General features: G+C 35.5%; 1 protein-coding gene across 1 annotated transcript in view; it reads left to right on the top strand.

Moving 5' to 3' along the window:
* The window catches only part of PSPC1 (paraspeckle component 1), a 53737-nt gene extending 40763 nt beyond the window's left edge, over window positions 1-12974 (top strand). Inside the window, exons 7-9 of the mRNA XM_072975924.1 lie at window positions 6795-6852; window positions 10215-10384; window positions 12371-12974. Of these exons, the coding sequence (XP_072832025.1) occupies window positions 6795-6852; window positions 10215-10384; window positions 12371-12556 (414 nt within the window). The 3' untranslated portion in view covers window positions 12557-12974. The remainder of the gene's footprint in view (window positions 1-6794; window positions 6853-10214; window positions 10385-12370) is intronic.
* Window positions 12975-15330: the final 2356 nt, after the last annotated feature.

Genomic DNA, 15330 nt, shown 5'->3' with positions numbered 1-15330 from the left:
ATTTGAAAAGAAACATCTTAAAGTTTTTTTTTTAATAAAGGTTGTTTTTTAGAGTAGGTTTAGTTTCACAGCAAATTGAGCAGAAGGTACAGAGATTCCCCCCGGCCCCCTGCCCCATACGTACAGTCCCCTTTGCCGTCAGATTCCCATAGCACAGAGGGAATCCGCTGTCCTGCCCTGACACAAGTTCATAGTTAACACGTGGGGTTGTGCGTTCTCTGGGTCAGGGCCCGTGCCCCCTTTATAGTCTTGCACAGAGTGACCTCACCTCCCAGGCCCTACCCCTTCCCACAGTCCCTGGCTGTCATTGATTCTTCTCCTGCCTCCATATTTTTGCCTTTCCCAGAATGTCATATAGGATGTAGCCTTTTCATAGGGGCTTCTTAGTAATATGCATTTAAGTCCAGTTCCTCCTCTGTGTTTTTTCATGGCTTGATAGCTCATTTCTTCTTTAACATTGAATAATAATCCATCATCCGGAGGTACCACACCTTGTTTATCGCTTCACCCACTGAAGGAGGACGTCTTGGTTGGCAGTTTTGAAGAAAGCTGTTATAAATAATCCACATGCAGGTTTTTGTGTGGACATGCTTTCAGCTCCTTTGGGTAAATACTGAGGGGCATGATGGCTGGATCATATGGTAAGAGTATGTATAGTTTTGTAAGAAACTGTTGTGTTCTCTTCCGAAGTGGACATACCGTTTTGCACTCCTACCAGTGATGAATGAGAGTTCCTGTTGCTCCACGTCCTCGCCAGCCTCACCAGCATTTCATGCTGTCATTGTGTGGGATTTTGGACATCCTAATATGTGTGTTATGATATCTAGTTTTTAATTTGCAGTTTCCTAATGATTTGTGATGTAAAGTTCCATTTTAGCAATCATAAAACTGAGGAACATTCCCTCAATACTCATGGGTGCAGAAATTTTGGAATGCATGTGTTCAGACTGAAGGGAAGAAAAACCACCATGGATTATATATTTTAAAGATTTTCTTACGTCACTTAAACTTTTTTTCCACCTCCCCACATAGCAGTTAGTGATAAAATGTCTGGGAAGTTTTATTTTTACATGACATTCTGACCTCACAGGTAGTTTTACTGAAACATACGTCCACTTGCTCACGTATCCAGGCTGCCTTCGTTTAACAGCAGACCTGAGACATTTCCGCTGACACCACATGGCTCCAAAGATGAAATATTTTTTACCTGGCCTTTTATAGAAAAAGTCTGTTGACTTCTGCCCTAAACAAACAAATGAATGATGAAATGTCAGAGCAGTTTCATTTCAGCTCAGTATGTTTTTGATTGCTTGCATTAAAAATGTTAAGTCTTCAAGCATTGTCTGTTGGTTATGTTGGAAATTTACATGCTATTTGAGCACTATTAGTGGGAACATGTTTTATTTTTCTTTTTAGTTTAAAATTATTTTATTAAAAGATTAGTTTCTTGATGTACACCTTTCAGTATCTCAGCAGATTTTAAATGAGTAATTTTTTGGCAAAGTGACTTGCTTTTCTTTTTTTTCTTTTTACCTTTGTTTTTTTTTTTTTTTTTACATATTTGACTTTTATTCTGCTTTTTTACTTTTAAATATATTGTATTTGTTCCTAGTATTTTTCAGATATTGACGGTTTCTTCTTAATTTCTCCAATGAACGTTTGACTAGCTAGCTAATCATCCTATTATTCTTTCATGTAAACTTCTCTAGTAAAGGAAAATACATATTTTCAAGTCCTAAAAGTAATTTATATTTAGGAAAAATTTTAGGAATATTTAATGATGAGAAAAGATTGAATATTGTTACTTGCCAGAACTTACACGTTTCTCTAGAATTATATTTTCTTTGGAAGATTTAAAAATTCTGTTTCAGTATTTTTATACCATGATTTTTAGTATTTCCTTTATTATAACAGGGAACCTAAGTGGCACATGAAGATCTTTAGACAATCCTTAGAAGTTTCTATGTGAGCGGTGTTTGCAAATTAAAGAAGAGTAGTTTTTGTTGCCGTTAAGACTCTTCACTCAGACAAGAATTTAGATGGATCAGGGTCTTAGCTGAACAGACCTTGTCATTGGTGGTTGTTCCAGTTGATCGTTACGGAAAGTCAGTATTTGTTTGGTTCCACTGTCTCTTAAACCTTAGGCATTCAGATTGTACCTTATTTTAGCCTGATATTGACACCATTTTATTTTTTTTAAATCAGAGTATCTAAAAAAGGACCCCCAAATGTCTTCAAAATCACAGATTGATATCCTAAGTATTAAGTATTAAAGGAACAAAATCAATATTCTACATAAAAAAAGTCAAGTTCTGCACTTTAGAGTGCATTGGTTTAGTGCAAATTTTATGCTCCTTTACATTTTTGTGAACTGATGCTGACTGGAACTTAAAAAGAGTTGTTATCAAACTTTTTGGTTTCAAATCCTTCTATAAGCTGTTAAAAGTTGTTGAAGACCCCAAAGAACTTTCGTTTAGGTTTTATCGGTGTTTACCATAATAGAAACTAAAAGGAATTTGAAAGGAAATGGGTTATAGTGGGAAGAGTGGCTTTAACTTTGCATTTTTTGCAAATTTCTTTAATGCTCCGCTTTATGTAGTGGGAAGAGTGGTAGTGTTTCACTGTTTTGTGAATCTGTTTAATGTTTGACTTTAAGGAAATGGCTGACTTCCCATATTTGCTTTTGCATTCATTCCATCTATTGCAAAATGCTCTTTTGGTTAAAGTACATGAAGAAAATCTGGTTTCACATGAATAGGTCATTATTAAATGGAGACAAGTTGATATATTTTAACCTTTCCAGATAATTGTGAATGTTCCTGTTGGATTCTGCAGTAAAACTTTACAAGCAATAGTTTCGTAAAAGTACCCTTTTGCAGTAGAATCCACAGTCTGCCTTGACCTTTGAATGGATCTTTTACCTGCGCACGAGGTTTGTCATGTCATGTTGGAAAATATTGATCCATTATTATACAGAATTAAAAACAAATTACATTTCTTAATATCCACCACTGAGCTCGTCAGAAAATGCCTGCCAGATACACAGATCAGTAATCTGTTTGTCTGTCAAATGCTATCTCAAGTAAACTTTTGCTCCAGGAAAATGTGTCTTAATTCAGCTTGCAACCCAGTCACAGGAGGTTTTTCTTGAGATAACCACTCTACTTCAGAATGAGCAGAAGTGCTTCATCTATGTACCTTTTTTGTTGCCTAGAATAATAAAGACATACCCAAAGATAGTGACATAATAATAATTTTTACTGCTTCATCCAGGTATTCATAGTTGAAATTTTTTAACCAGTTGTAATGAAATGTGAAGAATAGAGTGATTACTAGTAAAACTTGAGTGCAAGTGTCTTGATTTGTGTTAAAACACCAGGGGTTTTGCTCACTGTTGTTTTTGCACCATCCTCATGAGTGTCTCGAGTGAAAAGTCCAATTAGACCAGTGTTACAACTGTTCTCATGGTAGTGAGACATGAGATAGTTTGTGCACTTCTTGGCGTTCCGTGAGCCACAGCGTGAGAACCCACAGCGTGAGAACCCATCAGCAGAGCCCTGCTTTGGTGCGCGGGGCTGGGATCAGTCATGCATTGCTTTCTTTTCTAGTCAGCTATGAACTTAAGCATATTTCAGTGACCAGCTTTCAGGAGCATGTATGCATAATTCATTTAATCAGAAGGCATGTTTTCTTGTAAACATTGTAAAACTTCATTAAAAAATCTTGCCTTTTGTTAGTCTTTATTGGAATTATTGAAAAATGAAGGTGTCTTGTGAAGGAGAAGATTCTTTGAATTCTGTTTTGGCAGAATTTTATAGTCAGCTGAGCCACTTACTGTATGTGTGACCCTGGGTAAGTTACTGAATGGCTGTGTGCCTCAGCTTTATGATCTCTAAAATAGGATAAAAGTAGACCTTACTTGACAGAGTTGCTGTGAGGATGTATTGAATTAAACTAAAACAGTTTTCATCATAGCTTGATCCTTTTTACTGCACTGCATTCTTTGAGATTTTGTTTACATACAAGTTATTGCATGTAAAACCACAATTTTGGGTAAAGTAATTAATAAAGCATCATTTCCAATCATTGTATTAAAATATACAGTATGTGTCAGTTCTGATTTAAAATGTATTAGAAGTAGTTTGAAGAAATGAGGGCCTTGTGTATTGGTTTTTGGGTGAGTACACAGTTACAGAGAATCGGTGATTCTCCTGATTGATATTGATGTATCAGGTTATGATGAGAAGTAATATTGTGATTTCTGTTGATAACACTACCCTTAGATAATACCTCTGCCTCGCATTTTACCAGAAGTCTTTAGCAGTGGATTTATGGAAAGTTATAGTAGCATCCTTAAGACATGACTAGGAGGCTGAAAACTTTTTGCTCTAAAATACTTAAAAAATTATTTGTCATCTAATTATACCATCTCTTTTTCTTAATCTTGTGAGTATAGCTATGTAAAGTAGTATTCAGCAATTTTCTTTAAGGAAATGTCAACATTCCTAAATTGAGTGTGTGTATGTTCAGTGAAAAATGCTGTATATATACAGCATGAATTGTCATTTTAACCTAGTGATACGCTACACTCGCATGGATTATTGTAAGACATTCTGATGATCTTATTTAAAGAAAGGTATTTTAGGCCTGAAACTAGTTTACAATAGAGCATCAAAAAGGGAATGTTACGGCCACTGTTGAATAGCTGACTGAAAACTGTAGATCTCTTTAGTGTGTTGATATGCCTTCCACAGAATTCTATGAATGAAGGAAATAGAATAATAGAAGAAGTTTTTAAAAGTACTGAACTTTGTGAATAATAAAGCTCTAAGCATTGTTATTTCAGAAAGTGACAGGTGAAGCTGAGATTATAAAGAGACAGTAAAAAGGTTGTCTCCGCCTCATCCCCACCCCCATGAATCTCAGACCTTCAGGTAAGGCATTGGAGTATGAAGGGGATTTGAAAACTGAAGTCTCAGTGAGACAGTTAATAGTTACTCTATGTTGCTGGTTAGATATTGCATTCTTAATCTGGCATAGTTAAGGCAAATCAAAAGTAAAAATAGAAATTAAATCCCTGTCCCCCCCAAAATGTTCGGGTCTACAAACCATGTATTTTTCTATCTGTTGCTCTAGTGCAACCAGCTTTTCATAACAAGGATCTGCTGTAAATAATACCTGGAACACTTGGGGTATGCTGAAACAGTCTCCACTTTATCGGTAGGTTCTAGTGTCGAGGAAATTGCAACTAGTTTTGATTTATTGATAAAAGTGCTAAGTGTGACTGTAGAATAAATAGCATTTTCCCTGTAATTGGAAAATTATGTATCTTATCAGTAGTCAGTTTTTATCAAATAGTCTAGCTTTTTTGCCAGTTAATAGTAGTATCCATTGATAGCCAAATGTTTTATGATAAGACATTTATTTTTAGGAAAGTTAAAAAGCAGCTTTGAGAAAGATTTGGTATTAAAATTTTCTAAATAACATGCTAACATTTCTTCACAATACTGTGTAAGTGGTGTGTTTCTTGTGCCATAGCTTCGTTAAAGATTTGCTTTTTTGAGGCATCACCATTAGAGTAGCTGGACAGTCAATTTGCTGCTTAGTGACATTTATCCATTGTAGGGTTTTAGTTCCTTTCTTTAGCTTCATAGGTGCTTTTCACCAGTGTTTTAAATCAACCCACTTTATTTATTTTTTTAATTTAATTTTTTAAAATTGAAGTACAGTCAGTTACAACGTGTCAGTTTCTGGTGTACAGCGCAGCGTCCCAGTCATGCATATACATACATATATTCATTTCATATTCTTTTTAAATAAACCGATTTTAATAAAACTGCTTTTAAAAGTAGAACAATTATGCTTTCTTTACTTTTGTCTCAGGATGTTTTTTATGATTACTGCATTTAACACACTTGTCTGATTGGAAAAGATTATTAAATAATAGTGCAAATTTCAATCATATTATGTTGAGTGATTCACCTAGAGGTTTTATTGAAGTTAATTCTGTATAACTGTTGTTGGTAAATGAATTTTTAGGAAGTAGTTTCTGTACGAAACGTAACACATTTTGTTCATTTGTATGGCCTTTTTTGTCATAGTTAACCTCAAGAGCATTTTGTTTCAGAACTTTCCAACTGTGTAATAACACTTTTATTTAGGTTTCCAAGTAAAATCTTTGTTCAAGTAAAAGAAGCAGCGTTACGTTGAGCTTTCAGTAACTGCTTGTGTGTGGTGCAGGCTTTGATGGTGTTATCCATAGATCCTCGGTGAAGGAATGCTTGTGTGTGGGAATATGAATTACAGTATTTCAAAAATGAAAGTTGCCTGTAACCTTATTTTTAGCTGAGTGCCCCACAGCTGTTTGTGTTGTGTGCTTGGATAGTTTGAAATGTAAAAGTGGGAACGGTCATTTCCGGTTTAAGACGCCAGAGACCTGGGAGGAAGAAACAGGTGGTCCTGGCGACTGTCGTTACTGGGCGTTTCTCCTCTTGTAACCGAGGCATGTGTCTATGATCCACGGAATAAGAGCATTAGAAACGGTCTGTGATTTTATGTACTCTGACTCTTGATGATCTGACAGTACACACTGGTGCTTCAAACACTTGGAGGGTATTAAGCCTGGGAAACTGAATTTTCTTTCCAGTATTCTGATTAAGTAAATGATGTTGGAAATTTTAAAATATTTTAATGGAACATGATGTCCCAATTTGTTCTTTTCTTTTTGATTTTAGATGGGAAATGTAAAGTCCTAAGATCGATAGGTTGACTGTGACAACTATGTTTACTTACAGAGAGAACAGGAAATGAGAATGGGTGATATGGGTCCCCGTGGAGCAATAAACATGGGAGGTAGGGATCTGAAGCGGAGGCTTCTGTAACTTAATTGTCGTTTTTCGGGAAGGTGTACTTGCTGTTTGTGGTATCTGCATATGAGTAACGAACTAAAATTTGAAAACATTTGTAAATGGTGAAAATATCTTACGTTTATTAAATTGAGAAAAAATATCAGTATATTAAAAATATATGCCTAGAAAGAACATTTTTATTTTGTTTATTTGAAAATTAAAAGATGTATTTATGTTTTAATAGATTTAACAAAAGAAACCTGTAACCAGGTTTTGATAAGTAACCTGAAACCTAACTGAGCCATTGCATGGTGTAGCACAGCTATGTGGTTGCATTTCTGAAAATTAAGTTTCATGCCTTCAGTGACTTTTTTTCTTAACCTTGGAATTTTGATAAATTTCTGAGTTGTGTTTTTAAACTTTCTGAGACTATTTATAAATTTTTATTTTAAGGTAACTTTTTGTGGAACTTTGAAGCTAATTTTGTTCGTTTCACTGAATGCTGAACTTGTTTTGCCCTAGCCCGCAGTGTCGCTCACAGAAATGCCCTGTTTGGGGGATACTGCGACACGTCAGTACATGAGATGTGTCTTGCATATTTAGGCTCATGTGTATCTTTAGAGTTGTTGTAACGTTTTTAAGAAAGTGCTTTATATTAGCATCTTTAATACTGATTGCTTGTAATACCAGATTGTCAGGGCAGCATTATCAAGTAAGTAAGCTAAGGGAAAAATAAGTGTGGGATGTTTTCATAGTTCTTACTAAATTTGAATTGTCATACATTTGAAAATTAGGTAAATAATTAAATTTTATATATTAGTTTCACCTTGTCCCACAGAAGCTGAGGTTAAAATCTTTTCTATAACTCAAATGTGCATATTGTTGTAAGGATTATGTTACTTTAACATTACAGTGTGCATAACATGTGCACCCACTGAGAAGATCCACACTGTACTGAAAGTGTGTTTGCAGTGTACGGAATAAGAAGTCTGCAGGCATCTAATGTGTGGATCGAGCATTTTCCGTGGTCAGCCCTCCACCCGCCCCCAGCCTCTCACGCCAGTCAGAGAATCTGAATCTTTAACGCAGTTGTTGTTTACCTGGTCGCCTTTCTCACCTGCCAGGAAGTACTTACTGAGCACCTCTGGTGTGCAGAGGAAACACAAAACATGGCCCTTGACAAAAAGAGTGTAGTTGTGAAGTTAGTACAATGGGTACGTGAAAAAAGTTGGTGAATTAAGAGTACTTGAGAAGCTTTAAATTGAGAAGCACAGCTGAGTGTATAATGAATGTACAGACAGTTCAGTATTTATGTCTTTTTCAGAGTATATTATGGGATGGTATATAATATAATCCAGGTGGTTTTAAGGACTTTCAGTGTGAGATTAGTACGGATTGCAGGTAGTTTGAAATGTCCTTATAATTATTAGGTTGTCATTAACATTAGAACCAAACTTGAAAAACTTCTGCTATTTCAGAGACCTTGAAAACATTCTGACTTTTTATTTGATAAGCAATTTTATCAGAAGAAATGTGGGAATATACCTTTAGATTCTTTATTTAATTAGAAATTCAAGAATTAAAAATTTTAATGGCGTTTTATTCACCAGAGGAGCATGTTTACTTACATTTGAGCACTTAGTCAGCTCCTCCAAACGTCCACTCGATTTAATTTTCTGCTTTTTCCTAATGGAGTTGTCCTTGTTGTGCAGCTCATGTTGCTGTTACGTTGCTGAGCTGGCGCACCCTGTCAAGTTACACGGACGGAACAGGGCAGTAGATTTTCTGGTGTATTACCAGTGTATCAAGTGGAACATAGATTACAAAACTGCTTTTCAAGGGGCCTGATAATTATAGCATTCCTTAGATCTTTAAATTTAGTTTAATTATAGCCATGTGGTGGAAGACATAATTACTAAAAATAAGACTCCCAACTGTTGATAGAAATATTTTTTACTTATTTTATTATACCCATACTTGTATAGTCATATTTGAACCTCACAAGTGTGACAGTTATGTTCTATTAAAGAAGAAAAAACAAAACAAAACCCAGTTCTTGATCTGTTCTTTTTGAGGGAAAGTTGAGACAAGATTCCTCCTAAATACTGTCTCCACCCTTCCTCATTTTCATTGTGGGGGATGTTGTGGAAGTCTAGTGAAAATTTGTTGGTAGCTATGCTAAAGGAATAGAAATAATAGTCTTGGATAAGTAAAGTATAGATTTATCAGCAAGAGCATTGGGGTTGAGGGAACACTTCCTTCCCTAGGAAGTGGCTGGGCTCCTGGGGGCCGGGTTCAGAGGGAGCGGGAGGAGGCTGGCAGGGGCAAGACTTCCTCCTCTCAGCTGCTCCCTGGACTCAGCCGTCTGTGGAGCTGAGCTGCAGTCGATACTGAGTAGAGCTGTGGGTTTGAGTGAAAACTTCAACTCCTGTTACGTGTTTTTGAGAAATTGAGTTCTGAGTGTCATAAAACTTACCTCGGTAATGAAATACTAGAAGAAAACTCCTAAGTTAGAGCCAGTCTTTGTTACGAATTTTTAATGATAAACAAGTGTGAATAGTTTGAAAAAATTCAAAGATACCTAAAAATGTTGTTTGAGGCCATTATAAACATATGTGCTATTACAGCTTACACACTCTTGCAGTTAACATGAGTTAGGTGGATGTCTTTTGATGAAAAAATTTGAAGTGTTTGATTGTTGTCATTTCCAGAATTTCAGCATGTCAAAAAAACTCAAATAGCTGTATTAATATTTTATCTATATTTAGTTGCAGTTGCTTTTAGAAATAAGTTTTATCATGATGACTCATTTCAGTTTTTTGGTTTAAATTGGATATTTCAACATAAAGTTAAACAGTACCTACTATAATTTTGGGAGATGTTCAGTAACTATGTAAGTCAAGAATTATTTACAGTGAGCTTAATATATTAGAGGAAATGGTTTCTCTCTTCAGAATTCAATGCAATTTATATGCTAGTGTTTTTAGTTACGACTATAAGAAAGTTAAGTGTTTTCCTAAGTGCTAATCCTTTGCTGTTAATTTAAAACAGTAGTGTAGTCACCACTTGTAAGAGAGTATTTGGTTAAAAAGCAGTCTGCAGCAAATAATACTGATTAAAAAAAATCTTTCAAGCCTTTATAGGCTCAAGTGTGCTAAAATAATTGGTAGTTGTCTCATTTGTTTATGTACATTTGTTTAGCGAATGTAACGCTCTATACAGAGTAGGTAATTGAGTGTTTCGCTCTCAAGGAAGTAACATGATTTTGATAATAGTCTTGCTGTGTAGATTGCTTAAGTATTGTTAAATTTTTGATGTTTACTCAACTAAGATAGGACAGCTCTAAGTATAGATTGTTTTGCGTAGATGCGTTTAGCCCAGCACCTGCTGGGAACCAAGGTCCTCCTCCAATGATGGGTATGAATATGAACAACAGAGCAACTATCCCTGGCCCACCAATGGGCCCTGGTCCTGCCATGGGGCCAGAAGGAGCTGCAAATATGGGAACTCCAATGATGCCAGATAATGGAGCAGTGGTAATGTATCACACACATTATTGCGATTATATTCAGTAATAGACTTCTGCCCCAAAGGTAACTTCACACTTAACATAAAGATCCGTATCCAGCGAAGAAAAGGTAATTTTGTGAGGTTAGATGTTGATTTATGAGAGACAGTTTACCGTGAGAGCTAGGATTGTCATCCATGGCATGCTTCTGTACTTAAGTGCTTATAGCAAATACAAATATTAATTACAGTTATTTTTATAGTGCTTTTAATTTAATTTGTATAGACTTCTTACCAGTATCACCGTAACAGTCAGATATTTCGTGATTGTGTTTTCCTGTGTGGACTCCTTACCTTTGGTGGGGTATAAAACTCCAATACGTGTGAAAACACAGGTTTCAGTAAATGTTTTTGATAAAAAGATCACTTATGATTAATTTCAGAGAATTTAACTGTAAAGTAATTTACATTAAAGCTTAAAATATATTTTAAATTTATGTTGTTGCATTCTTACTACAGGTTTACTAATTATAGTTGTTACTAAATTTGAAGTAGACAATTTCATGTCTTGATTTGAGAGTGTGAAGATATCTTTGTGTGGGTTATTACAAAAATGCTTTTCAGTTGTAATTCATACTGTACTTGAGTATCAGTGGACTAACCATTTTTCATTTCCCTCAATGTCTATCACTGTTTTAGAGGCTTTTATTGGTAAAACATTTTCTTGTTTTGTTTTTGTTCATGGTTGTTTTAAGTAACATTTAGATAAGGGAAGTTGGTTGATTGCGTATTTTGAAAAGGCAGTTGAGTTCTGGAACCACAGATCTGAAGGCGCCATTGCTGCTAAGAAAGAAAGGCACTGCCAGCCAGACTCAGACCTGCCATCAGCTCCAGACCCTCCTGACTGCGGAGCTGCGAGCAGGGGAGGTGTGAGCTAGAACTGATGACTGCAGTGTTCTGCTGCTTTAAAACTTACTTACTGTAAATGCAGTCTTTAACAAATTTAGACAAATTGGATATGCTAACAGTTTTTTAAAGTGAGTGTTCACTTAGGGAGGTGAAGAGGCAGTGCCGTGATAATTGCACCTGCTGTACCTGCTGTGATAGGGTGGTGCATGGTACTCAGCGTACCCATTTCCTTCAGTGGAGGCTTTATTTCATAGTAAAATGTCTGAGAGCTAGTAAAAACTTGTACTGCTTTGGTTAAGTTTTTGTGTAGCATATAATGAATCATCCGCAGAAACTTAGGAGTAAAAGTAATTGGCTTGTTTTTCCACACCTCCCACTGCAATGATAAATTTATCAAATATCCCCCTTGGTCTTTTTCACAGTGACATTTTACTACTGCACATGGGGAGTTCTGGTCAACCTTTGAGGTTAATGTATATGGTTATTACTGTGAAGTTTTTCAAAATACATAATTCAGATGTTTAATTCTGCTATTAGTAGTACATACTGTCAGTTTTTTAGAACTAAATCTATTTCCCCAGTAATAGTCTTTACAGAAAAACACCTCAAAAGTGTTTATGCTGAAAATTTAGCTGTGTTTGTACTAGTGCTTTCTGTGCTAAAAAGCGTTGCTATTGAAGTTTCTGTGTTTGCTTTTACATTACATACAGTGTGATGCTGTTCCTCCCCAGTTTTATCTCTGATTTTTAAACAACAGTATTTTTATTACATAGGACTGTCACATGGAGTTTAAACTTTTAAACAGAGAAAAGTCAGAATACTGTGATAATAACTAATTAGGTTTAAGATGGCATTCAGCTTATGAAATTGGGCCATAACGTTAGCAGTATGTAACTCTTCATTCAGATGCTTCTTTTTAAAAATTTTTTATTTTTTTATGTAGTAACTAATTAAATTGCTCCTTTCTTCCTTCTATGTGTATCCTGATTCTGCTGGACTTTCTGCTGAACTTCATGACACCACCACTTGGGATTTTGCCAATTTTTCTTGTCACTTGTATTTGGCGTGTTCCAAATGGACTTCACATTTATTGTGTGGTGCTGTAGCACAATGATAGATTTCCGCAAGGACCGCCGTCTCAGATGGGATCGCCCATGGGTAGTAGAACGGGCTCTGAAACCCCACAAGCGCCGATGAGCGGTGTAGGTCCCGTGAGTGGTGGTCCGGGGGGGTTTGGCAGAGGGAACCAAGGGAGCAACTTTGAAGGCCCTAATAAGCGTCGTAGATACTAAACATTCTTTCATTCCTGGCTATTTAGAGAAAAAAAATTCATTGGTATGCCTTTACACTTTTACTTGTTACCTAGAAGAAATGGTTTTACTGTTATTGTATGTAGACTTTAAAGTTTTTCTTTTGTAAAACTTGAGGTTTTTGTATTTTCTTCATTCATAAGCTTTGTAGTTTAGAATGGAAATGATGACACGCATCATTGTGAATGTTCAAATGTGTTTGTGACTTAGCTGAATACAAGTATGCCCTAGAACTGTGAATTCTGTGTAGTTAATCTCAATAAAGACATCATTTTGGATAATTTAAAAATGTTATTAGTGGTATTCTCTTAAAGGTTTACTGAACTTTGCTGTAGCAGTAATACTTTGGTTTCTTTGACTAATCCCAGCCATTTAAAAATAAAAATGACTTTGTTTTTTAGTTTGTGCAAGTTGCCCTAAAAATAGAAGCTTAGTGAAGACTGATGTCAGTGAGGGGCCGACAGAGTGGTACCTTGGGGAGGGCGGGTGCTGGAATCCACGTCTGTATGCACCATTGATGTCCTGTGAAACCAGAGTTGCTGTTTACATTTCATATAGATTCTGAGTATTCAAATATTCTGAGGAGGAATATTAAGGATATATTTGTCCTGTGCTGATTTTTTCAAATAAATCTTTTGAATCTTGGAAAAAAAAACTGTTTGAAGGCAAATCTATTGCTTATAAAATGATTGTTTATTTTTAATCTTATCTGCCATTATTTATTTGATGTCAGTATCTAGATCTTACACTTTAAATTTTCTTTAAAATCAAACAGTACTGTTAGGTTGGATGTTAAGTGAGGATTTGCTGTGTGATTTAGAAGAAACTGGGCATTTTTTGAGTGTTTAGTTTTCTGAAAGTGTTCAAGATGACGTGGCTCTTCTGCCTGTGGTGCATGTTCTCCTGTAGTCGGGAGTCTCTCCTGCAGAACTTGTCTGACAGGTTAGGTGTCCTTGTCTCCAGGGAGTACCGTGCTCAAGTGGCGGTTTTACAAAACAGAATGAACTTTGAATGGCTAGGTGATTGGAATCAGATTAGCTCCCTCTACTGTCAAACACATGTTTGAAGTTTGACTTTCAGTAGTAGGGAGAACCATCTTACCACATTATAATTTTTATTCCAAAACAAAGTTCTCATTATATTTTAAATCTTGAGTGTGAGCTGTGTTTACTTTAAAATTACATTTAAGGAATCACATATTTAACATAAACCACAAATATAAGGCATCTGCCATTGGTCATAGCGTAGTTATTTCTCATATAACATTTCAATGTGTTAATATATCATGCTTTTAGCATTTTTCTGAAGAATAATGTGCTGTTTTTAAATGAACAGTATGTAAATATTACCTCTCATCTTTGCATGGTTTTTGTTTCTGCGGGAAGGCATACCTTGGCAAGAAAGAAATTTGGTTCCTTTTAAAAAAAATTCTTGCATAAAAGCAGCTGGGTGTAAAGCGCAATGAGATGCATTCTTTTGTATCAGTTACACCTTTCTTGTGTCCTTTTATGTTCTGTTTTATAGGTACAACAGTATAGATGGAATTGTTTTCTAAAATTTGTAGTCTTTTTTTGATTTCGGCAAATCTTTGAAAAAGTGATTTGGATATTATAAAACAATACTCAAAGACTATTTCTTGTGTTTTCCATGAGTATGAATTGGCAGGGAGTGGGACTCAATTTGTGACCATTAATTGTGGTGGAGGGAATTTTAACATCAGCTGTAATTTTACAGTGAGATCTGTTGCACCTCAATATACCTTTCCCATCATCTGTATTTTTATTCATACAGTCTTTAGGTAATTTTTAGCATTGTATTTTGTGTCATAGTGGGAAAAGATTGGGAGAAACTTTATCCTTTGATGTTAATACCAAGCTAACTTTGACCAAGGCTGAGAAATTCTGTGAGATTCATTCAAGAACATTCGAAAGCATTGCACAGAGATGCCCCAGTCTCCTGAACATTCTAGTGTCCGGCTCACTCTGGCTCCAAGAACAGAGCTCTACACAGCCTTTTCCTGCATCAAGAAAACCCTTGTTCCAGTGCTTGTCAAGTGTACCCTGAGGACAGTCAGCTTCTGAGTGACAGTCAAGTGGAGAATCTGTGAACTCCTAGTTACTCAGTTTTTAGTGTTTTTTTTTTTAATAGTTAAACAACTTTGTGGCTCATCAGTTGTAATTTTTCTTGTGGATTAGTATACCAAGGAAGACATTTGAATGTCATTTGCTTAAAACTGGTAGGTATAAAAGTATAGTATTAGCTTTTCTAGGTAAGCGTGGATTTGTTATACATGCTCCCATGATTCTTTCCATAAAACGGTTAATATGAAACAGTTTTAGTATTACAAGATCACGATATTATGTTTCTTTTTGTGTAATGATTTGAAACACTGGCTTTAAAGACTGCAGGATTTAGGTCTCATGCTGTTATTAATATGCACAAAATAAAGGAATACCCATTTCCCTAACTTTTATTTCAGCAATGTATTTTGTCAATTTCCCCGTTTTTATTTATTTTGAAAATAAATGTATTTGCTTCTTGACAGATCTAGTTTTTAAAGGACTTTTGGTTCATTTGTATTTTATAACTATTTGTTATTCTTGCTTGAGTTTTTGGATTTTTCTGTTTAAAATAAGTGCTGAGCATTCTTTGAAAGAGATTAAATATTTGCCTTTAATCCTACAGTATCAATAATGGGGGGAAATATCTGCTTTACCTAAAATTGCCATTTAATGGAAATAGAAATTATCAATAAT

The sequence above is a fragment of the Vicugna pacos genome, chromosome 14, assembly GCF_048564905.1.
Source record: "Vicugna pacos chromosome 14, VicPac4, whole genome shotgun sequence".
Classification (NCBI taxonomy): domain Eukaryota; kingdom Metazoa; phylum Chordata; class Mammalia; order Artiodactyla; family Camelidae; genus Vicugna; species Vicugna pacos.
Note: the sequence above shows the minus strand (reverse complement) of the source record. Positions and strands in the feature narration are given on the sequence as shown.